Source organism: Cavia porcellus, unplaced genomic scaffold (assembly GCF_034190915.1).
Source record: "Cavia porcellus strain 051 isolate PalLab524CR breed Dunkin Hartley unplaced genomic scaffold, mCavPor4.1 scaffold_10, whole genome shotgun sequence".
NCBI classification, from domain to species: domain Eukaryota; kingdom Metazoa; phylum Chordata; class Mammalia; order Rodentia; family Caviidae; genus Cavia; species Cavia porcellus.
In genome coordinates, this window is record NW_026947493.1 from 2,062,136 (window position 1) to 2,085,686 (window position 23,551).

General features: G+C 55.8%; 1 protein-coding gene across 2 annotated transcripts in view; it reads right to left on the minus strand.

Moving 5' to 3' along the window:
* Positions 1 to 23,239, minus strand: part of Smad6 (SMAD family member 6) — a 59,070-nt gene extending 35,831 nt beyond the window's left edge. Inside the window, exons 1-3 of one of the 2 annotated variants that reach the window (XM_003480200.4) lie at positions 21,334 to 23,216; positions 14,422 to 14,478; positions 11,020 to 11,097 (exon numbers count right to left, since the gene is read on the minus strand). In XM_003480200.4, coding sequence (XP_003480248.1) covers positions 11,020 to 11,097; positions 14,422 to 14,478; positions 21,334 to 22,159 — 961 coding nt within the window. In that variant the 5' untranslated portion in view covers positions 22,160 to 23,216. Of the gene's footprint in view, positions 1 to 11,019; positions 11,098 to 14,421; positions 14,479 to 21,333 lie in introns of both variants that reach the window. The other variant, XM_063256883.1, reaches the window with a different exon arrangement.
* Positions 23,240 to 23,551: the final 312 nt, after the last annotated feature.

A 23,551-nucleotide genomic window follows, 5' to 3' on the forward strand; every position in this document is an offset into this window, starting at 1 on the left:
ACCGGAAGTCCACACACTGCTCTGCTGGACTGCGAGATGACCCCACCGCTTCAGAAACCAGTGCAGCAGATTTTAACCAAGTCCACAGACAACTCTTTCACCACACACGCAGAGTCCTATTTTACTCGGGTGAACTGAAAACTAGGTTCCTGCAAAAACTTGAATGCGAATGTTTGCAGCAGAAAATAAGATAAAATAAGAAACAACCCAAATCTCCATCCACACAACACAGCTGCGTCCTGCAGCAGGAGGTCTAAAGAAAACGCATGTGCTGGACACACGGGGAACGCCTGGAGCCCCAGCTCCGATAGGAGGATGGCAAGGGCAATTTAGCAAGGCTCTGTCTCAGAATAAAAAAGAGGCTGGGGATTTAGCTTAGCAGTAATAAGTGCCTGCCTGGCAAGCACTAGGTCGTGAGTTTGAACCCTGGTACAAAAAAAAAGGGGGGCCTGGTTTCGATCCCCAATACTGTACCAAAAAAAAAAAAAAAAAAAGAGAGAGAGAAAGGAGAAAAAAAGAAGGAAAATTGGTTGTATAAAAGACTACTTGCTCTACTGTAACAGAAACAAGACACAGATCAGTGGCTGCCAGCAGCTAGGGGTTGGGGTAGAGCTGACCACAGCGACACACCAAAACATGTCAAGATGCGGGGTGGGGGTGCTAATGAGCTCTCTCTTTATATAAATGCAGGGAGGGGGGCACCCAGGGCCTTGCACCCTGCTATTAAGCTCAGCCCGGGGCCTGTTCTCCGTCGTAGTCATGGGTGACAGTCACGTGACTGCCAGAATTCCTCCCAGCTCCTCCATCCTAGCAATGTGAAGTATGCAGTCTGCATCTGAGACCAAAAGAGCGGAGGCAGCAAACCCCGTGAACCCTGCGCCGCCAGCCTGGGAGCTCAGTGACAGCGCATGGGACCTCTCCAGCCCGGGAAGATGGAGCACCTCTGCCTGGCACAAGCTCTGGGCCTAGTGGGGTCCAAATCCCCAGCTCTGTCCCTCACCAGCTTGCTCCCCATGGGAGAGCGGCTGGTCCCCTCTGAGCCCAGGGGGTGCTCACCTGTGAGGCAGAGAGCTAAGTGACAACAGAATCTCTCTCACCAGGACCAGATGAGCTCACGGTCTAAGCAACAACACCATGCCTGCCCCATGTCTGGACTCTGATTCGAGCCCCAGGATTCTAATGCCAAACCCTGCCCACTTGCATGAGGTGGGCTGCCCCAGGTCCCCAGGGCCTCTGTTCCCTGGTTACCACTCCATGAGGCAGGGGCAGAGGCAGGGCTTGGCCAAAAGCCGCTCAGCTCACTGTCTGGCCTGGGAAGCAGATGACCCTGGCAGCAGCCCAGGGAGATGAGAGGCCACCTCAGGCTATGCAATCCCCTCAGGCTTCCTGGAATAGGAAGCCCCAGAAAGGAATCCATGGAATCAATCAAAGGCAAGGCCTCCGGGGAAGGGCGGGATCTGAAAGTCCTCCAGCCCAGACTTCTCCCCAAGGCCCGGCCCAAGCTGCCCTCTGCCCTGCACCCCTGGCGGTTCCTTCCCAGGGGAGCCCCGAGCATGACAGCAGTGTCCGGGTGATGGGGTGGAGGACCCGGGGCAGGCAGATCTGGGGACCCGGTGCCTGCCTTTCCGCTGTGAACCTGAGGCTCAGTCTGTTTGGGGCATTTTGCTTAAAGGCTGAGTGTTTGCCCTACGGCCTGGGGCCGCCCCCTCGCCAGGCCTCTGCAGCCTCGCCTTGTCTGCAGCTGGGGGCTCCTGAAATGCTGACAGCCAGCCACGGGCCACCTTTGATGCCTGCCACCTCCAGACTTCAATGTTGCTGTGTGCACGGCCCCTTTAATAAGTTACTTCCGTGGAAAACACTGGTAACTCGGTCATGAATCAAACCCATAAACACCTAGTGCCCATCAAAGCACCAAAGGGGGGGCGGCAAATGCCTTTACGGGAAGTCATATGCTGTCCCCTGGCAAGGGCCAGACCCCACTGCAGAGGGACACGTGCCTGCCTGGGCCACAGCCAGGTCGCTCTCGAGCCCAGGGACCCAGTGTCCAAGGAATACCGCCCGCCTGTGTGTGCTGGGGACAATCCCGACCCAACTCCCAGCTGGATTTATGGCCACAAAGGCCACACCGGCAGGCTGCTCCCCGGGACAGGAATGCACTGTTTTGGCTACCGGTGAAAGGCCCGGTTTATTGCAAACACACTTCTCTTCCAATGTTTGGTTCCCTCTTGCTCTTTTCTCCTTTTTTGTTTTTCCCAGAGCGGACTGCTCAGGGCCTCAGCAGAGGGTGTGCGGCTAAGACTCTTCTCTCAGGGTGACAGAGAGGAGTCTGGGCCCAAGACCTCACTGTGGTCAAGTGGCAGACAGGACACTGCTATGTGTGGACAGAGGTCTGGGGGCCACAAGCAACACCAGGCCCACGCTGAGCTCTGCTGCATGGAGACAGGGCCCAGGACAGATGCTGCCCTTCCTCGGGGGTAACAACAAAATTCCCCCAGGGGGCTTCTCAATAAAATGCCAAGGGGCCACCAGGCATGGTGGTGCTCGGCTGGAATCCCTGTATTTGGAAGGCTGAGGCAGGAAGATCAGATCACTGTGAGTTCAAAACCAGCTTGGGGTACATAGTGAGACAGTTTCAAAAAAACAAATAACACCACCACACCAATAACAATAGGTCATGGCCTGGAAATCCACTCTAACAAAGACCTACTAAAGGAGACTCCAAGTATAAAGAAAGACCAGCCTCCAATTCCACATTCAGGCACGCGCCCGCAAGAAGCAAGTCCAATGTCCAGAAAAAGGTGGGCACAGAATATGGATGGCGACATTGCTGGTGGGAGCCAAAACTTGCAACTCTCAATGCCCACAGGCAACAGATCAGATGGCTCAGTCCCTCAGGACACTGTGGCAAGCGACCTGACCTGGACCACACAGCCCAGGGGCACTGAGTCAAATGCAGAGGCTGATAGAGCCCCACCTCAGCCTCTAGGGGCACCTCGCCCGAGGTGGTGCAGCTCCTCAGGGCCTTCTGAGGCCACATCGTCTATCTGGACTACAGCAGCAGCAATCCTGGCACAGTCACTTATGAAAACTGTTTACTAGGGACACAAGACCCCCGTCAGTGAAGAGCTGACACTGCAGCCTGCTGCCCAAGGCCCTGATCCATCCACACATCAAAGTACTTCTGGGATGCGTCCTGGCCTACTGTGGAGGACAGTCGTGCTCCCCTTTGGGGTGGCATTGAAGGCCTGCCCCTCCAAGATCAGTCCACGGCCTCCAAACAAGTATCTCTGCCTCTGCCCACCTTCAGCCAGCATTTGAATCACCTGAGGACCCACCCTTGGAATGGATCCAAGCTTTTCAAACTCTTAGGAGCATCTACTGTGCAAAGAGGGGGAAAGACAAATAAGGTGGACCAATGGGCCCATTTTACAGATGGAGATGTTGAGGGAGCAGATGGGATGATTCAGAGACATGGAACAGAGTGAGGAAGGGGACCTGGGCCACCTGTACTGTCAGGGTGATGCTGCCTTAGACTTGGGGAATCCTTGGGACTCTATCTGGTCTTTGCTCCCTAGGGAGGGAAGAAGTATGTAGGAGGAGCCTGGCCCTCCTCAGCCTCCTCAGCAGCTCCCAGGCCAAACAGCAGAAGAGATCTGTCTGGACTCCAACCTGAACTGGAGCCTTTGGTGGGACAGAGCAGCCACGCCCTGCACGAATCACAGTCTCAATCCCCAGGCCCTGCGCTGGGCCAGCCCGTCTCATACCACCCGACTCTGCCTGGCAGGGCATCCCTCTTCCCCACTGGCCCAGGGTGGGGTGAGCTGGGCTGACTCCACAGCTTCCTTGCCCCGGGGCAGTGAGGCCCAGATAAAGAGGAGTGGGTACCAGTGGCAAGTGACCTCCTGGATCCACACCCTGGATGGCTCGACCAACAGCTGTCTGCAGAGGTGCCTAGGGTGCCCTGTTTCTTCTAGACTGGCACAGCCATGCCCACCAGTCCCTACCCTCAGTCCCTCAGTACAGATGCCACCTCACCCTCACTTTCTCCAGGGCTGCTGGGGCGCCAGCCAGTGCCCGGGCCTGCCCGGCCACTCTCATCCCCAGGCCGCATACCCACATGCCCGCGGCCACCTCCTCTGCAGCCCAGCGTGGGCACCGGGATGGGCGGCTCCAAAAGTAAAGCCTATCTGTGGGCTCCCTTCCTCTCATCTTTTATTTTATTATTTTTATTTTTATTTATTTATTTATTTTTAAAACAGGGTCTCACTATGCAGCTCAAGCTGGCCTCAAACTTGAAACGATCCTCTTACCTCAGCCTCTTGAGAGCCTCGATTCAGGCATTCCTTAAGACACCTGGCTTTCACTGGCCCCTTACAAAGGTCACAAGGTGTCCTGGCTGTAGTCACCTCACACTCCGCACTCCAGACTTCGAGATTTGTTTTTCCAAACCCAAGAATACTGACTCTAAAGCAGGGTGGGGTCCGCGCTGGGCCAGGGGCCCCAGCACTGCAGAGCTGCCAGCCTGGGGCCTCACTTTCTCTGGCTGGGGTGCCAGGCTTAGAGAGGGCATGGGGCCCATGAATATCAGGAATTCTTTCCACCGAGAGCAACTGGGAAAGTGCTGGTCTTTGCCTCCCCTGGCAGTGTTGGGCCGCGTGGGGAAGATGTTTAATATGAAAACATCTGACAAAGTACCTCAGGGTATATTTCCTGCATCGAAGAAGTAGCTCTTGGCAAGGGCCACTCTGCCCAGATCAGGAAACCCTCCAGTGTGGCTCTGATAGTTCTGGCCCTGGGACAACAAGGCCGGGGCCCAGGCAGGGGGCTGCGATCAGGCTGGATGCAGTCAAGTGACTTTGGAGAGTGACAGTGCCACAGGTCTTGCTCACTAGGTGTCCTGGGGCATCAGAGCACAGGTCACTAGCCCAAGATCAGCCCTGGACAGCGGTCCCAATCCCAAGCCCACCCCAAGCTCTCCACCACCCCGAATGCTACAGGCACCTCCAACCCTCAGTGAGTACCCTGGGGTGCTGCTCCTGCTGGCACTGCGGTGCCTGGGGACACAGGAACCCAGGAGCCCACAGGCCTTGTTCCTGCCCGTGTCTTCCTAGTGTGGGCAGGGAGGACGCCTGCCAGACCCCAGAGCCCACCCTGACCCTCCTGGTTTCCAGCTGGGTGACCTTGGACAGCTTACTAACCTCTCTGGGCCCCAGAGACTTCTTCCTTGAATTTTGTCACTAAATCGGCCACCACTCGAGTCCATTCCCTCCAGAGCGGTGGGAATACTCCACAAATGGAATATGTGTGAGCCTCAGAGGAAGGAGCACGGTGTAGAGCCCTGGGTGAGCCGTGGCTCCCGAATATCACCCAGGATGAGCTTTCTGTCCCTATCTGCTCTCTGTTCCAGACCCAAATTCACCCACTCATTCCACAAGCAGCCCATATGGACCAGAACCTGTGCTGGATGCCCTTCACGGTCCTCAGTGACCATGTACAGCCCATGGTCTCCTGGCTGTAGTGGCCACGTCCCCTGTGCTTGCCCATTCCTTGATATTCAGGTCAAGGATTTCTCATCTTCCGAGTTCTCCCTCCTTGCTCATTTCCCTTCTAGCCATAAACTCCTAGAACATGTAATGCTGCTGCATGACTCTCTGCTTGCACAACATTCTTCTACCCCAGAGCCTGTCTGCAGACCTGCCATCTTCTTGATGAGCTCCTAGTCATCTTACAAAATCCAATGGAGAATCACCATCTCCATGAAGGTTTCCCTGAAAACCTACATTCCCACTCCAGAGACCAGACCTCCAGGCAACACTCTCCCCACATGGCTCCACTCCAGGCTAGGGAGCTGCTAAGGCTAGGAGCTTAGGAACAGCCAGGAATGCATCAGCACAGAAAGGCCAAGAGATCAGCTTAGCAGTCAGGAGAGTCACCCAGAAGGAACAGACAAAGCTGAGCTCAGAATCCACCCTGGATCGGGAATGGTGGTGCACACTTGCAGTGCCAGCTACTCAGAGGCTGAGGCAGGAGGATCTCTAGTTTGAGGCCAATATGAGCAACTCAGTGAGACTCTGTCTCAGGGAGGAGGCTAGGGGTAGAACTTGTAGCAGGCCTGGGTGGGGTCCCAAGGACCATAAAAAGGAACAAACATCTATGCTGGCCTGGTCCCTCCCACCGGTGCGAGTCATTCGGTCCTCCTATCTATGGATTTGGGGACAGACGCTGAGTCTCCTCTTCCTTGGCCCCCTCCTGCCCAATGTCAAAGCAAGGAGACCAGGCTTTGTTGTGGACACCGTTGGGGGAGGGGGACAGTAGTAATAGAGATGGAACCCTGGGGCACTCAGTTTACTTGGGGCAATTTATTTTTTTATTTTGAGACGGTCTTGCTAAGCCTTGAGTGAGATTCGGACTTGTGCCTCAGCCTCCCGGAGTGCACTGCGCCAGGCCTTAGGCTGCGGACATCCTGGCCCCACGAGGCAACCAGGGAAGCCTGCAACAGGGCCGGAGGCCAATGTTCCTGCTGCTCCCCAAAGCCAAACGAAGTCCTCGCCGGCTACACTCCCAGGCTCCCCTGCCTTCCCTCTCAGGCAGCTCAGAAGGTGCAAGCCCAGCCCCCCAGGCACTGAGTGCTACCCCTGCTGTGTACCCCTGCTGTGCAGGGGCGCCATTTGTGGCAGACACAAGGCAGGACTGACATATGTGCTCAGAAGACAGATTTTCGTGAATCTCACCCAGGCCCCGGCCTCCACTTGCCTCATCTCCTACCCCTGAGCTTCCCCTTTGTCCCTGAAAGCTCACCAAGGCCAGCGGTTACCTCTTCCAGGAAGCCTCCGGGGCTGCCTCCCTCCCTGCCAAGCCCCAGCCCAATCTCCCCTTCCTCTGCACCACTTCCCACAGCTGTGCGTGAGCAGCTAGGGTGCACAGGTCTATCTCTGTGCCCCTCACCCCTTGCCTGGGACACTGGCATGGCCGAGCTGTCCTGCACTGCGCCAGCCGTGACCCACTCACAAGAACACCGCTAGGGACCAAGGGAAGAGCTATGTGTCACCCCCCCCCCGCCCCCGTGGTGATGTGAGGGCGGAGCCACACAACTAGCCAATGGCAGAGCCAGGGCTGGAACCCATCCCAGAACCCCGCCCCCATCGAGACAGAAAACAGCGATTCTGTGGATAAGCTCAACCACGACCTCAGGTCAGATCACATAGCGCATGCGCACCCGCGCCACCAGGTAGGTCAGCGCACTTGTGGCATGCACTCCTAGCCACCGGGCAGCTCTAGAGGGCAGCTGAAAACCCTGCCTCGAGGGAACCACCGATGCTTCCCTAGGCTCTGCCTACTGATGCTCTCGGCTCTGGTCCGTGTCCCCGCCCTGTCACCTGTAGAATGTGAGCATGGGCAGACATGTGGCTGGCAGAGGACGCACGTGACATCCAGCTCTGACCCCAAGGCCCAGTCCCACGCGGCCCCCTTCCCTCCCTGGGTCTTCCCCTCTGCAAGCCATGGTCACTCACGCCACGGCCACCAGAAAGGACTTCTGGTCCCCATGATGGCATGCAGCTCACACTGTGCTTTCCATCCCAGAGGCTCTCAACGAAATGACAGGGCATCCTGTGTTTAGCACTTGCACCCTGCATACAGGCTGGACCTCCTTCTCTCACCCTGGGCATAAGCTCCCAATCCCAGGCCTGTTCTTCTGTCAGCCCACAGCAGGAAATCCAAAAGAACCTGGCTGTCCTGCACCAGCCTTCCTCCTTCAAATTGAAAAGAAAAAAAAAAAAAAAAAAAAAAAAACTAAGATAAGGATGGCTTAGCAGTGACTCACACCTTAGTATGAGTTTCTTTAACCAGCACTTCATGCTTAACTCCCCCAAACTAACCTGAAATTGAAGGAATGGGGAAGAGAAAATGACAGGCTTGGGGGAATAGCAGCCTAGAACCTCAGTCAGACAAGAAGCCCCACACCCCGATTAGAGCACTAGGCTTTTGATTCTGCCACCTCCCACAGATAACCCTGGGCCTGAGGTCCTCCCACCTTGTAACAGCTCTGTGTCCTGCTCCCCGGACTCCATGTGACCTCGGTGGAGCTGCCGGTGCCCTGAGCTGCTGTTTTATTTGTGTGTCCCGTGGGCATCTCCTACCAAGGTGGAGATGGAGTAAGAATGTCTGGTCAGCTTTTCAGTGGAGAGGTGACACACGATACCCTCCCTTCCTGCTGCCCTGCCCTGCCCTGCCACCAATGTGTCCTCACCTGCTGGCACCTGTAAGCAAGCCCCCAAGCTCCCACCATCCCTCCAGGTGGCCATGACAGCAGGACAGGGACAGTGGAGCAGATTCTTGGGGTTGGGTAAAAATAGAAAGCTCTGGGCCAGGCATGGGGATGGTTGCAAGTTAGATAAACAAGCACTGCTTCAGTCCCAAGGCCCTGTACACCTCGATACAGCAGAACGTCTGTCCCCTGACACTAGAAGGACCCGGCTCTTGGGACTGCAGCCTCCGGCAGCTGGCTGGTGCACCTGCATAGTCCTGGGATTTTCCCAAAGGGAGTCTGGTAAGTGAGGTGTCCTGACCTCTTGAAAACCAAATCCTCTCCCTGCAGACCAAGTGAGAACAGGCTGCCCCACGCTCCACTCTGCCCATGGTCTCCCGCAGGGTCTGGGATGCGGAAGGCTGGGGAGCCACAGGCCAGGCTCATGCCCTGGTCCTGCCTTGGACAATCTTGGACTCTGAGCTGCTGGCCTGTCTCTGTAGCCATCCCGTGGGGAGGGTCCCAGCTGTCTCGGAGGCTGCAGTCAGAATGCCAGGTGTCAGAGACAGGGAATGTCAACAGTCTCAGTACTGTATGTGTCGCTTACTGTCATTGCTGGCACTTCCACTGCTGCTATCAGTCCTTGAACATCAACTGTCCCAGCCTGACTTCCCCCCTCCTGTCCTCGTCACCCTCCTGCCACCATGTGGTCCATCTTTGCAGAAGGGACTGTGCCTTCACCTGTCCCGCTCTGGGGACATGACAGCCAACATGGCCCACAATCTGGGAACTCAGGAGGGGACACACATTTTGCAGGGAAGGGGTCTAGGTGACCACCAAGGTGGACAGTCCACTCACCTCCCAAGGCCACTTGGACCTCAGAGCAAAATTCATCAAGATCTCATGCATCCTGCCCAGGAAATCTCAAGTTTTCTCCCCAAATCTTCTAGACCCTTAGAATTCCAAGCCACCGAGTGCAAAATATTTTAGATGAAGGCCACACAATCAGAAACAGCAGTGACTTTAATCCCACGGGAGGCTGAGGCAGGAGGATCACTATGAGTTCGAGATCAGATAGGGCTACAAAATAAATTCAGGTCAACTTGATGTACAGAGCGAGACCCTGTCTAAAGTAAAATGAAACAAAACCAACAGTGACTACCTCACTGCCCAGTATTAAAGAGTCTGCTTTTTTCTAGGGAGCAGAAATTCCAAACACAGCCTGACTGCACCCCCAAAGCACCCCAATCTAATAATCTAGGTGGGTGGGGGTGGTGTCCGCTGCAGGCCTCCTAACCTCTAGGGGGCGCTGTCTCTGGGAACAGATTGGAGGCAGGGCCTCGGGCAGGTGCTCTAGGGTCTGCCCCTGCTGGCCGTCCACGCACAGCTCCAGGACACGGGTTGTAAGCGACTGTGTGTGGAAACACCCGGGGAAACACGTAAGTCACCACCACCAACAGGGGCCATCAGAAGATCATCACTGCGATGCGTTCAGTCTCAATGAGGCAGTCTCGGGTTGCCACAGATACCTTCTAGCGCCTTGCTCCACACTGCGAGGCTCCCACCCGCGCAGGCGCAGAGGAGAAATCAGGGTTTGCCCTGTTAACCTCCCCCAGCTTCCTTGGGCTGGGGATCTGAGGGAAGCAGATAAAAACCAAGCTGGACCCAGAGGCAGTGACCAGAACGCAGCAGCCCATGCGAGGGGCCAGCAGAAACCAGGGTGCAGACAGGGAGAGAGGACCGAGGGGACCCGGCCTCTGCACAGGTGTGGTCGGAGCAGGCCAGTCCTGTCCCGCTCGGTGTCCCCAGCCCGGGATAAAGTGGTAAAGGGCCCCGTGTAGGGCCTGATGCACATCAACGCCTCTGAACAGATTTCTTCCGGGGGCAGCAACCGCAGCATGGCACGGGTGGCGAAGCGCAGTTCAGAGTCAGGCCACAGCCGGGCGTTCCCACACCCCATCTGTGTGCTCCCAGGCTTATAACCCGAGTCCTCCTGACCCGATGTTTCCTGTTACCACCATCTTCCCTTTTTTTTGGAGGGGGAGTCTTTTTTGATGCAAAGTTTCACGATGTGATTCAGGCTGGCCTTGAACTCACTTTGTAGCCCAGGCTGGCCTCAAACTCACAGAAATCTTCCTGCCTCAGCCACCTGAGTGCTGGGATTACAGGTGCTGAGTGCACCACTGTACCTGGCTATACAACCAGGTTTCCTTTCTCAAGGAGACCTGTTAAGCTTCCTCTATGTGCAGGGGTCCTTGGGACAGCTTTTAATTACAGGAGCAGGGGCTTTAGATTGTCATGAAACAGCCCCCAAATTAGGGATCCAAACCAGGGTTCCTGTTCCAGGTCCCGGTGCCCAGAGGAGCATGGGAACCTCTGGCTTTTGGCAAAGTCCTCGCTTGCCAGACTCCGCCTTTTGCTCTTCACCACCCAGCTTCCACCTTCCTCAGACCTGAACCAAAGGTCCAGCAGGCCCACGTGCTGTGCCGTCCCCTATGGCACAGGGTCCCTGGCTCAAGGGACAGCTGGAGTCTGCCGGCCCCTCAGCTTTCCATGAGGACGCGGTGGCAGGCAGTTCACAAGCTGCCATCTCGGATTCTACTCAGACTGTCCCTCAGCCCAAGGAGCACAGCGACTCCAACACGGACGCCTTCCCATGCAAGTGTAGGAGGAAGAGGGCTGAAATGGGGAGGGGACATCACAAAGACCTCCACCGAGCCCCCAACACCTGTCCCAGCCACACCGTTCAACAACATGCCAGAAGAAATGCCAACCTGAGAATTCACCCAGAGCAGTGATGAGGGAGTTGGTGGCCTCGGTTTCAGTGTAAGACAATGTGGAATCAGACAGATCTGTAGGGGAAAGAGAAAGAAAACTTAGTGCGCCAGGAGGTTCCGTGCTCCGTCTGCCCTCCTGTGCACCTGTGTGCATTGTGTGCATGCCTGCGTGCGTGCGTGCATGTGTATTTGCCAGTGCTGGCAAAGGAAGCACTGATGCCACACTTAACTTTACCCCAGGATCACCCCAGCCCAGCCTAGACCTCTCCTGGAAAATGTGGGCTGCTGAGGTCCCAACATCTGAAAAAGTAGTAAACGGCTTAAGTTGAGGAGCCTGAGCAAGTAGCAACTTGGAGCTTCCTGGGCAAGGTGAAATTAAGCCCCTAAACAATTCAGAGATGCTGTACTTAATTACAACCATTAAAATTCTTGAAGGTGTTCCTTCTTGCTGCTTGCTTGCTTCCTTCCTTCCTTCCTCCTGCTGGAGCTGGGGAAACTTTGTTTTAACAAGTCACAGTCATCCTCTCTCTGTCCCACTTACACCCCTCTAATTAAGGGCTCAACATCTGCTCCCAGATTAACTTAACTTCTCTTTCTCTCTCCCCACTCCACTCATCTCCCCTGCCCTGCTCCCAAACACACACACATCTCCTTACCACTCTGCTTTCAATGCCTGTACTGTTTTTTTTTAAGGTGCTCACTTTTTTTAAAAAAGTAGCTTCAAGGCCTTCATGTGGCCTGCAGTATTTGTTTTCTCTGTCTGCAGTTCAGTGAGATGAGGAGGGAAATACTTCTGCGCATTTTCTCCCCGTGGCCGATGCCTTCTGGGAAAGGCAGGCTTGAGAAATGGCTCCTGAGCCCTGCACTCTGCTCTGGCCGCCGTCACCGTGAAGCGACAGGCCTGTACGGGTCTGGGGCATCTGCAGCTGGGGCTGCCCTGACCTGGTCCCCTGGACCCCCAGCCCCAGGGCCAGGGATTCCGGGGCCAGAACCGTTAGTCTGGGCCTGAGCTCGCTAGAATTCCATTCGATCCTGCAGGAATTTTTTCCTTTTACCACATGGTCTGGAGAGCGGGAAGATGAAACATTAACCAAATTAGCTTTTTTTCCCTTTTTTTCTGCCCCACTTGCCAAATGCTGACTGGGTATTCTGGGTTTTATTTTGTTTTTTTGGTCTCATGTGATCATAGAGGCTTAGAAGCGAACTGATTTTGTTGTTTATGAAAAAGCCATCAATGCAAGGAAAAGAAAACAATGCCCCCCCACACACACAAACCTCCACCCCTCCAACTATTTATCAGGGCACAGAAATGTTATCCGCTGGTCGAAATATTAGGATGAAAATAAAGGCACATGGAAAACCTTTAAAACAAAACAAAGAAAAGCCACTCAATGTCTCTGGGGGAAAGTCTTAAGACTTTGGTTCTTGATAGTGAATGTCCCCACTGCTCAAAGCCACTTCCACCAAGGTGGGGAAATTGGCAGGAGCTGAGTCCTACTTCTGCCCAGGGTGGTGGCTTCCACCTTTCACAGGTCCGCATGGCGCCCTGCAACTCTCTCATCTTGAGCCTCAGGCAGGGTGCCTCAGGTGGGGGTGGCTCAAGAAAAAACAGTCCCAGCTTCTATCACTGCCCAGGGCCCCCAAGAGCCTCACTGCCACCAACAGCAATCTCAGGGACACTGCTCTTCTCTACAAAGAGCTGGTGAGGAAAGAGCTTTGGCTCTGTCACTCAGACAGTGCTGTGTGATTTCTCTGTGACTCCTCACCTGGGAGTTTCTAGCAAAGTAGCCCAGGGACATATGAAGGTAGCCAGGCATGACTGTGTCCCTGGACTCAAAGTCTGAATGTTATCTGATGTCAGGAATCTTCTTTCAATCTTTTTTAGCCATTTGAAAAATAAAAATCATGCCGGGCATGATGGTGCATGCCTGTAATCCCAGCACTCAGGAGGCTGAGGCAGGAGGACTCTTGCAAGTTCGAGACCAGCCTGGGCTACAAAGTGAGCTCAAGGCCAGTCTGAACTGCATAGTGAGACCCTGTCTCAAAAAGACAAAACATAAATAAATAAATAATAAAAACTATTCTTAGCTTAAAAGCCACATTAAAACAGGAGCAGGCTAAGTTCTGTGACCACCTGCAATGCTACTTCCTCTTCCTGGGCCTCACCTGTCTCATTCATAATAAAATGGGGACACGTTAGTTCCAAATGGTCACTCTGCAGGGTTCAGGGTTGGGGATCTGGCTTCCACAAGTCTATCCCAAGTTGACTGATGGTCCCTCAGGGCATTGATCCCTGATTTTCAAAAAGGGTGCCACATGTTCTCTAAACTTTTAAGGGCTTCTTGTCTGATCTTCCCTAATGGAACCAGGGATCTCCTATGAGATGAGCACTGGGACACCAGTTTGAGAAATACTGAGCCAGTCTGGGGTGGCAGGGTGGGTGCCCTAGACCTGAACAGGGTTGTTCTTTATCAGTGCCCCGGCCGAGCCTGCAGCTCCCCTAGACCAAGCAAGGACCACCAGACCTTTCTGGAACAAAGACTGGGAAGCCACCCATTCAGCCACTGACTGGCACACCCTCTCAGGCACCTCTGCTCCCGTGGCGAAGGTACTCACATTACTGAGGGAACCTGGTGGCACCACTGGCCTCATGGGAGTGGGGGCTGGGGAAAGTGGGCTACGACCTTGAGAGTCCAGGACCCTTAGATGTGGCCTCCACTTCCTATCACCAGGCGGGATCTTCACCAAAAGCAAGGCCAAACCCATCCTGTGGTCCCTTGGAGACGTTCACTCAGCATGAATGCCAGTGTCCCACTGAAACTCCCCACGTCACCAAGGTACTGTGCTGGTCACACCCCACGCTGGGCACTACTGGCCTTTCCACAACCACATGGATTGCCCCAGGATATGAGCTAATTACTTAGCCCCAAGATGTTCTAAACTGGTCTTGTTTAAAATGACATGGCCAGAGGGGTACAGTGGCTCATGTCTGTCATCCCAGCACTCGGGAGACTGAGGCAGGAGGATTGCCAAGTTCAAGGCCAGCCTGGGCTACATAGTGAGACCCTGTCACAAGGGAAAAAAGGAGAGGAGGGTACACACAGCTCCTCAGCAAGACTTGGTGACCCACCTGTCACACTCCTAATTAATTCACTCTACAGGAGAAAATCTAAACCTGGGGGAGGGAGAAGAAAAAAAAACAGAATCCCAGCCCACCCTCAAAGCCCACTCCCTCCCACAGGCCGTGTGGAAAAGCCACACAAAGGTTAATGATGAGCCCTGGAATCCTAAGATGTAAACGGCTGGCTGCAGAGTCTGCCTGGGCCTGAGGGTAAGAGTATGTGCAAAGCCTCACCCTCTCAGAGCTCACAGCCCGCAGCTCGCTCGGAGGACACTTACCCAGTGGCTTGTACTCGTCAGGAGGAGACAGCCGAGAGTAGGGGGGTGGCGGTGATTCTGGAAGACAAGAGACAGCTTGTCACTGTAGGGGTTCACCCCTGGGTTCTTTGCACTTTTATATTTTGTATGGTTGTTGCTTTTTCAGACAGGGCTTCACTATGTGTGAGGTCAGGTGGGGCTTGAACTCACAGCGAGCCTCCTGCCTCATCTTCCTGAGTGCTGGGATCACTGGTGTGCACCAGTTTTAAACATTAGTTTCCTTACATAATAACCTCAGCCCTCAGGAAGCTCTCCATTTCTCTCCCCACCTCGGCTTCCCAACCGGACTAGAACAGTTAAGACCACCAGACTACTCCGTGCAGAAGGCTGTGCATCTCAGGCAAGTTCCTGCACCTCTCTGAGCCTGTCTCTGCTACTATAAAGGGGGGATAATGATCAGAGACTGCCTGGTTCTTCCCGAGGGAAAAAGGAGATAATGTACGTTACATGCTTAGCTCAGCTCCTGGCGCTGTGGAAAAACACCTCTGTAAAAAGTATCTACAATTATTAAAACGCAGCGTGGGGGGAAGTGACGGGGAAGTCAAGGCCAGGGTTGGTGTGTAAAATACAGCGTGTTCAGTTAAATGTGAATTTGGAGTAAAAGCAGCATCTAGCACAAGTACAGCCCTTTTAAATGTTTGGAATATGCTTATACTGAATTATGCTTGTATAAACCACCGGGTGTGGTGGTGCACACTTGTCATCCCAGCACTGGGGAGGCTGAGGCCAGCAGATCTCTGTGAGTTCAAGACCATTCTGAGCGTCATAATGAGTTCCAGGCCAGCCTGAACTGCACGGCGAGATACACACACCAGAAGTGGAACCCAGTTCAAGCACCTGGATAGGAGCCTTTGAACAGTCACACCCAGCTCCCAGCCTCAGTCCCCAGGAGGAGGGAAAAGCAGAGGTGGGACCCAGCCGCCCGCAGCAGCTCTGGATTCCCAAGTCTGCTGTGCTTCCCTCTGGATTTCCTTTCGTTTGCCTAAAATACTTCTTAAAAACATACTTTTTGCCCTCCATGAGTCTTAGCTTCTTGCTTCAGGGGAAGTAACAATTTGCCAAACTAAGTAACAATTTGCATGAATGAAATGACCCTTCATTTTGCAAATGTGAAACTCGACACCGTCCAATGGCCATTGAGGGCAAGCTGAGCTGTAATAAAGTGGTAATAACTATTATTAGGCAGTATCAGGAATGACACAGGGGTAAGTGTTTTTTTCGCAATTATAATGGGGCACAATTAGTCGTGCTTGTCCATACACCCAGCCAGGCTTCACTGCTCCCCTAACCTGCCTGGTTGGCCAGGCTGAAGGCTATCACCCTTATCTCCCCAGCTTCATACTGATGGCGGGTAAGACAGGGCCTCACTATGTAGTGCACTCTGGCCTTGAACTCACTATATAGCCAAGACTGGCCTCAAAATCCCAGCAACTCTCCTGCCCCAGCTTCCAATTGGTAGGATTACTGTACAGCCATGTGCCGCCATGCCTGGCTGAGTATTGTGTTTTATTCTTGCAGACCTGAGGTTCAGAGTGGTTCAAGGTGCTCGTCAGAAAACTATGTTTACTTAATCCTTTCTCAAAAAATGAGTATAAATAAGATGACACAATTATTCCCATTTTACAGATGAGAAAACTGACTTCCCCCAGAGCTCCTAGACTGTCAGTGAAGCTGGACTGGCACCTAGCAAAACTCACTGGCTGAGGCCCAGTGGCACACGGCATGGAGTTCTGGACATTTATCCCCCAACTCTATCTGTCCCCAAAGGTGCGGCTTAGCCCCATGGTGGTGACAGCTGAAGTACAGCCATTATTCCCAACGCCAGCCACTCTTGCAAGGACTGGCGACCCAAAAGCTGGAAGGCAGAGTCCCCCTGCAGAAGCCACCTGGTCCTTGAGCAGACACCACCAGTCATGGCCACACCCAGCTTGAGAGTTTCTAATGACATCAATGAGACAGAAAGAAAACCTAGGAGCCCGAAATACAGACACACCAGCTAGGAGAGGACAGAACAGTGCCAAGGTGATTTTGCCAACTAAGTTGCTGTTACAAAGTATTTCTCCAAGGAGAAAGGGTCTGGGGGGGCCACACACTCAGCTCCTTCTGTTAACCTACATGGCACCTGATGTCCAGGCAGGGAAAGGACTGGCCTGAAGCCACCCATGAAGGTGGCTGCAGGTGTCTCTCACAGGTGCCTAAACCAAGGGGAACCACGACCAGTTGATCTTCAAAAATTTTTTTTTAAAAATTGAGATGTAATTCACAAGCCATGACATTCACCCTTGGAAAACAAGCAGTTTAGGACTTTTCACTTTATTCAGAGGGTGATGTGACCATTACCATGATCTAATTATAGGACATTCCAACACCACAGGAAGAAACCCTAACCCTGTTGGCAGTCACATCCTATACTCTAACCCCCAGCCCTAGGCACCCACTGTTACGGCTGTGTCTGGATGTCCCCCCAAAGCCTCATGTGGTCACAGGTGGAGCTTTTCCAGAGGTGGCTGCATCTAGAGTGTGACGCTGATATGAAGGGGGAGGATTACTAAATCAGGCCACCGATTTTGTGGCACTGCCCTAATCCGGTGACCTAGACAGGACTGAAAAGATGCAGAAAGAAGTGCTGGGGTCTCTTGCTTGCCCTGCTGCCGCTGCCCACTGTGGACTGTTTCTCCTCTTGCCATGCCCACTGCCAGGCCACCCTGCCTTGGAGCCAGCCGATTATGGACTAAACCTCCACATACTGTGAGCTAAATAAACCTTTCCTCCCTTTAACTTGTGAGTGTTGGGTATTTTTGCCTCAGCCAAGAGAAACGTAGCTACGATGACCCACTAATCCCTTTCTTGTCTCTGTGGATTTGCCTATTCTGCAAGTTTCATGTAAATGAGATCACACAGTCTGCGCCCTTTGTGTCCGGCTCCTTCCACTCAGCAGAGCCTTTTCAAGCCTCATCTGTGCTGCAGTGTGATCAGGCCTTCTCTGTTCATGGCTCAGTGATACTTCATTGTGTGGATGTACCACATTTTATTTATCCACTCATCAGCTAATGGACGTGTGAGTTGTTTCCACTCTTAGCTGTTATGAATGACATGCTCTGAACAATACTGGATAATTCCCAACTGCCACTCCCACTCCACTCCCAGATGGTCAGGTGTCCCAAGACCAGGAGCCTGGGGATGTGAACTGAGGTAGGATACTCCGGTGGGATGCCTGGTGGGTAAGATAAAGGGTCAGCAGGGAAATTGAGTCACCACCAGGCCCTCTGCCCATTGCCCTCTCAGAAGATGTCTTAGTGTTTGCAAAAGCTGTGGAGAGTTTGAAATAATTCAGACACTCTAAACTTGTACTGACTTCCTAGAACACTTTAGGACCTGGGCAGAGTAGAGAGGAAAAGACAAAGAGAAAGACCTGAAAAACTCCACCACTACCCAGTCTAGGCAGCCATCCCTTCGGCCAGGGCTCCCCAGAGCTCCGGATGCAAGCTGGTTAGCTGGTTAGCTCAGCCCAGCCCAGGCCAGACCAGAGGCACCTCCAGTAAAACCCCCCCCCCGGGGGGGGGGGCGCTTGCGGAGCGGGGAGGGCGAGCCTCCTGGGATCTGGACCTGCATTTGAAGCCAGTCTTCAGTTTGGCCCTGCTGCACCTTCCGCCTCCGCCTCCATCCGGGAGGCCCAGCATCTTGCTTAGAAAGACCCAGTGCGCCTATCCCGGTAGCAGGAGAGTAGGGAAGGGGGCCCTGTCTCCTCCCGCAGAACCTAAAAGCTCCACCCCAGCCCCAGCCTGGGATAGGAGAAAAGGGGCTCCCGCCACTTTAAGGCCAGCAGAACCTAATTGCCCAGATTTCCCTAGCAGCCAGATAAACAGGGAGGCAGGCTGGCGCCAGCAAGAGGCAAACTGCACATTATCACCCCTTCCTCACCTCCAGGAGGAGCGCGGAGGAGCAGGCGGTGGCCTAGGCCCCCCCACCTCCCGAGCAGAGCAGCGGGCGGCTGGGAAGCCCAACTTGAAATTGATCTCATTTCAAAGGGACAAGGCCAGGCCAGAGCAAAGGAAAACTTTTCGAGCGGTCTAATTCCTCCAGGCCTGGCCTGGGAACCCTGTGTTTTCCTCTGAAGCCTCCTTCAGTCGGTTAGAAGTTTCTGTCCCTCTCCCTCTCCCTCTCCCTCTCCCTCTCCCTCTCCCTGTCTCTCTTTCCCGGGCACAATTTGGATAATAGTAATTTACTGAATATAATTACAGAAAAAAAAAAGTGGTGAAGCACAGAGCAGGAGATTTATCCCAAAGTTAATGGATACTTTCGGGGAGAAAGGAGCTCTATAAACACAGGTCAGAACTGTGATTAAAGTATTTCTCCACATTTCCGTCCACATAGGCACCCACGAGCTCAGCTGCCTGTGCCCGAACAGGGTGGCAGAGGGGGCCTCGGGACGGTGCCTGGAACACGGCCTGCCACCAAGGGTGGGGCCTCTACTGAGACCCCAGTTCTAGGGACAAACCAACATGAATGGGGCAACCACAAGGGAGAAGGCCTGGAACCCCCAAACATGCAGATGGGGAGAGGGGCAGAGAGGGGCACTGTACCCCAAATGCCATATGAAGCTGATGGGCCTGAGCAGGCTGGTGCTCTGAACCTCAGTGGGTCACCATTTGAGGAGTGGTGACATGGGGTGACTGGCAGTGCCCTGGGCCTGTTCACTGGAACAGGCCCATCCCGGCCCGGCCTCTTTAGGGAGCGTGCTCCTAATCAAGACACCCCAGCTATGCTCACATCCAGCCTCTAGAGCCAGGCAGCCAGGTAGACAGCCAGGCAGCATTGGCCAGGTAGCAGCAGAGGGCTTCCCCAGCTCTGTGTCCCTGCCAAGGCCAGAGGGTCACGGTGTCCCACAGCTGCAGGGACTGCAGGGATGGGTGACTTGGGGGCCCCCGGAAGTGGCCACCAAAGAGACAGGACAATTGAGGGGGCTCTGCAGGCCCGGTGATAGCACCTCCTTCTGGAGAGACCACGGTGGCCCAGCCCCAAGGTTTAGTGCAGCATTAGATATACCCACACTGACCTGTAAGACCACAGAAAGGGGAGGCCACCAGTCCAAGGTCAACTTGCTAGTTCCAGGCTGGGCGGAGCCGAGCACCAGGTTCCATGGGTAACAAGTGGCCTGCAACTGACCCTGTGGCCCTCAGCCTGTTATTGCCCAGGCCACCAAACTCACACCAACACCCTAGCCACCTCCCAATCCACACAGCAGGAGCCAGAGCAGGTCCCATCTGCACCTCTAGCTTTCTCTGCTCCTCCCCTTCCTGCCCCCTCACCTGAGCATGACTGGCCCCTGCCACCCCAGGACAGAGGCCTGGCGCTCCTAGAGGTGATGTGTCACACACACACACACACACACACACACACACACACACACACACAGCACTACAGGAGCTTCACACCACTGACCAGGTGCCACTGACCCAGCCCTACCCGCTTCCCCTTCTTTCCACCTCACTGACCCCAGGGCTTGAGCCTACTGTAATTCCCTCTCTGCCAGCTACAGCACCCAAACACTGCCTGGCACATAGTAAGTGCTCAACCAACACTCACTGGCCCACTGACATGGTGAGAGAGACAACTAACCCTAACCCACCAGACTCTTCTAGAAGCGGAGTGTGCCTCACTGTCCGTCTTCAGGGCCCAGACCACCATCCTGCAGTCACCTTCCCCAGGGACAAAGAAAAAACAGGGGTGACGGAAGGCAGAAAGCACTTTCCAAGGCTGCTGTCAGCAAGAGGAAAAGGCACATGGGAAGCCAGTGGGGGCCACAGGCCATGGATTCTGCCGTGACCTGTGACCTGGAGTAGGCCCCCACCAATGCCCTCTATTCAAGAACCACTACTGGGGGCACCTTTTCCCTTCCAGCTATCACCTGCCTCAACACATCTAGGGTCGATGCTAAGCACTAAATCTCCCTTCCCCTTCCTCATAAAAGCCAGGAGACCCAAGCTTTCGGACTCTGTCCAGGGAGGACACAGGGAGGAAACTCCACGCACCCCCAGGGCCCTCGGCCTGTCACTCTGCCTGTCCCCTATCAGCAATCAGCCTGTGCTGTCTAAGGGACTTGCATGCACCCCTCCCAAACACCTCTGCAGAACAGAGGTTAGGGCAGGGGGTGCAGGCTGCGCTTGCCAGGGACCTCCTTGAGCTCCCACCTCTGCTCCAGCACCTGTCCCCAGGTAAGCAAAGGGGTGGGGTGTGCAGGAGAGCCTGGAGAACAAAGCAGAGGGCCGTTCTCTGGGGCAATAAAACAGCTGGCTTCCTCCCTGCTTTGGGATGCCTCCAGGAACTCTGCTCTGGAGGAAACCCAAGCCCAGGCGGGAGAACTTCGAGGCTGGGGGCCTCCGGTAGCACAGCGCACCAAGAGATGCTGGAAGGAGAGAGGAGTCGCCCTGGGCTTTGCTCTCAAGACACACCAGAGCGAGTGGAACAGCTCACCAACTCCTTTGACTCTGACCACAATTTGTCTACACAACTTGTATGTCCTTGGACGCAGAAAGGCACCGCAGAGGTATAGGAACACAAGCACACAAATGCTAGAAACCCAGGTACGGAAATGGGAGGCACCCATCTCAGACCTCTCCTTTACCTGCCCTCCCCATTCAAGGTCTGAAGCTGAAGGCCAGAAGGCGTCCCTGAAGCTGCAAACTCCAGTTGTGCACACTTTGTTAGGTTTGCTGAAACCTTAACCTGCGTTGCCCTTTGCCGCTCGTGCGCGGACGCCCCCCTCCCGGGGGCTCCCATGCTCAGGGGGGCCCCAGCCTGCCCCAGAGCCCAGGGCGCAGAAGCTCGCGGGCAGGGAGGAAGCAATGGCTTCGCGTGCATGCGTGCGCTCACCTGGCCCGCAAAGCCGACTGAAGTGGTAGGGGTTGCAGCACACAGTGGGGCCATCGGCGGCAGCGGCGAAGCTGTGGCAGCCGCACAGGGGCTTGAGCTCCACGGCGTGCTGCAGGTCGGGCCAGCGGAAGAGGCGGCCGAGCAGCAGCTGCGGTGGCGCGGGCTGGCCGCCCAGGCGGAGTTCGGCGCGCGGCACCAGCACGCAGCCGCCCGGCACGCCGCCGCGGGACTCCACGGCCTCCAGCAGCGTGTCCAGCGAGCGCTCCTTGAGCCGCTTCAGCAGCGAGTACGTGACGGTCTTCAGCTCCCGCTCCAGCAACAGCAGCCGCGAGCGGCCTTCGCGGCTCTGCCCGCCGCCCGCCGGCTCCGGGCCAGCTCCCGCTAGGGGTTCGCCGGCGTCCTGGGGCGCGTCTGCCGCGGCGTCCCGCTCCGAGAAAAGGCAGCAGGTCACCGTCTCGCAGTCACTCTCGGGCAGCCAGCCCGGACCTCCTGGTTCTGCCACGTCCAGCGGGGAACCCCCAGAGCCAGCCCCTGGCTCCGACATGGGCCTCGGGGGGCCCCCCGCGCGCCGGCGCCTGCCTGTGCCCTGGGCGCCGCGCGGTCCCACTGCGTCCCGAGGCCGCCGCAGGGCTATCGGGTGGACCTCAGGGCGGCCGCAGCCTGCGCCCTCTCTTGTGCGCGGGGCCAGCTCTGCTCGGCTGCCCAGGCTCTCATCCTCGTCGTCTCCTCCTCCGCCGGCGCCGACGCCTCCGCCTTCCTCCCGGTCGGGGACCACACGACTTCGCCAAAGTCGCCGCACCAGCCCCGAGCGTTTAGACCTGAACATACGATATCCTTTGGCGCCAGGGGGGGTGGGGGGAGTGGCGGTCTCCGGTTACCGGGGGTCCGTTCCCTCAGCGAGGCGCCGGCTGCGCGGGCCGCAGCCCTGCATGAAGCTCCGCCGTGGGGCGCGGTGCAGAGCGCGCGCAGCCCCTCGTCGAAGTGGCGCCGCGGGGCCGCAACATGAGGGAGATCGCCGGGGCTGGACGGCCAGGAACTCGCGCGCTCCGAGCCGCAGCCCGCGCGGGGCCGGCGGCTGCACACACCGTGCGGCCGCGCTGCTCAGCTCCGGCCCCCGCGAGTCGGGGGCGCTGCAGAATGCGCGCGGCTGGAGAGATCCCGCATGGGCCGAGGAGCCTCCAAAAGTTCAGCGGTGGTCCTTGAGCACAAAGCGCTCGCACCGAAGCCCCGAAAGACTGCCTTGAAAACTCAAGCGCTTCAAAACATGGGCTCTTCCTACAGGCTCCGAAAGGCAGGCTTGCGGATACCCTCAACTCCCTGCAAAAAGAAAGGGGAGGAGAAAAAAAGGAGGTGGGAAGAAAAAGAAATTCCAAACAAAACCTCAATCCCAGGGTTTGCATGCACGGAAGGCCAACTCGGTCTCAGGTCCCAGGCGCTAGATGCACTTGGAGCGAGTTATTCCGGAACGTGGTGTCAAGCACAGGACTGGGAACTGTAAAAACCCCAGAGCTGCTGGGAATCCTTAATTAAAAATGCAGTCCGACGAGGCAGAGGTCGCAGACCGCCCCACTCTGCGCTCGGACGCTTCGGGCGCCGCGGCTGCCGAGGTCGCCCCCCCTTCCCCCCCGCCACCGAAGTGCCTCCCGGCGGCCCCGCGGTCCCGGCGAAGATCGGCGAGGCAGCGGCCAGCGGCTCTTTCTCTCCGCTCGGCTCCCTCTTTTGCTCCCCGGCACGGCTCTCTCTCTTTTTTGTTCTCCTCAAACGCACAGTGAGGGCCCCCGGAGGAGCGCCGCGGAGTCATTGGCTGCCTCCCATCATATGCCAGTCTAGACACTTTGGCGGCTCCGCGGCGCTGATTGTTGCGCAAACAAGGTTTCAAGTTTCTTAACTCTTAAAGGAGAACACGTCCCATTGCAGGGCCCAAGGCTCCGAGGGGCCGGTTCCCGGGGCGGGCCGAGCCCGGGCCCCCGCCCGCCCTGGCACCCCCGCCCCGCGGCCTGACAGCGCCCGGGGCTCGCTCTGGGGCCATCACCCGGCACGGGTGCGCGCGAGCACCGGGACACACTCGCGCACAGGCACCCTGGGCTGCCCGCGTTGCCAGCGTAGGCGCCTAGGCTCCGCACACCTACCGAGCCCCAGATGCGAACTGGGCACCCAGCCTCTGCCCACCTGGTGCGCGAATTTACAAACATACATTGCACTTCAGAGTCGTGCAAAC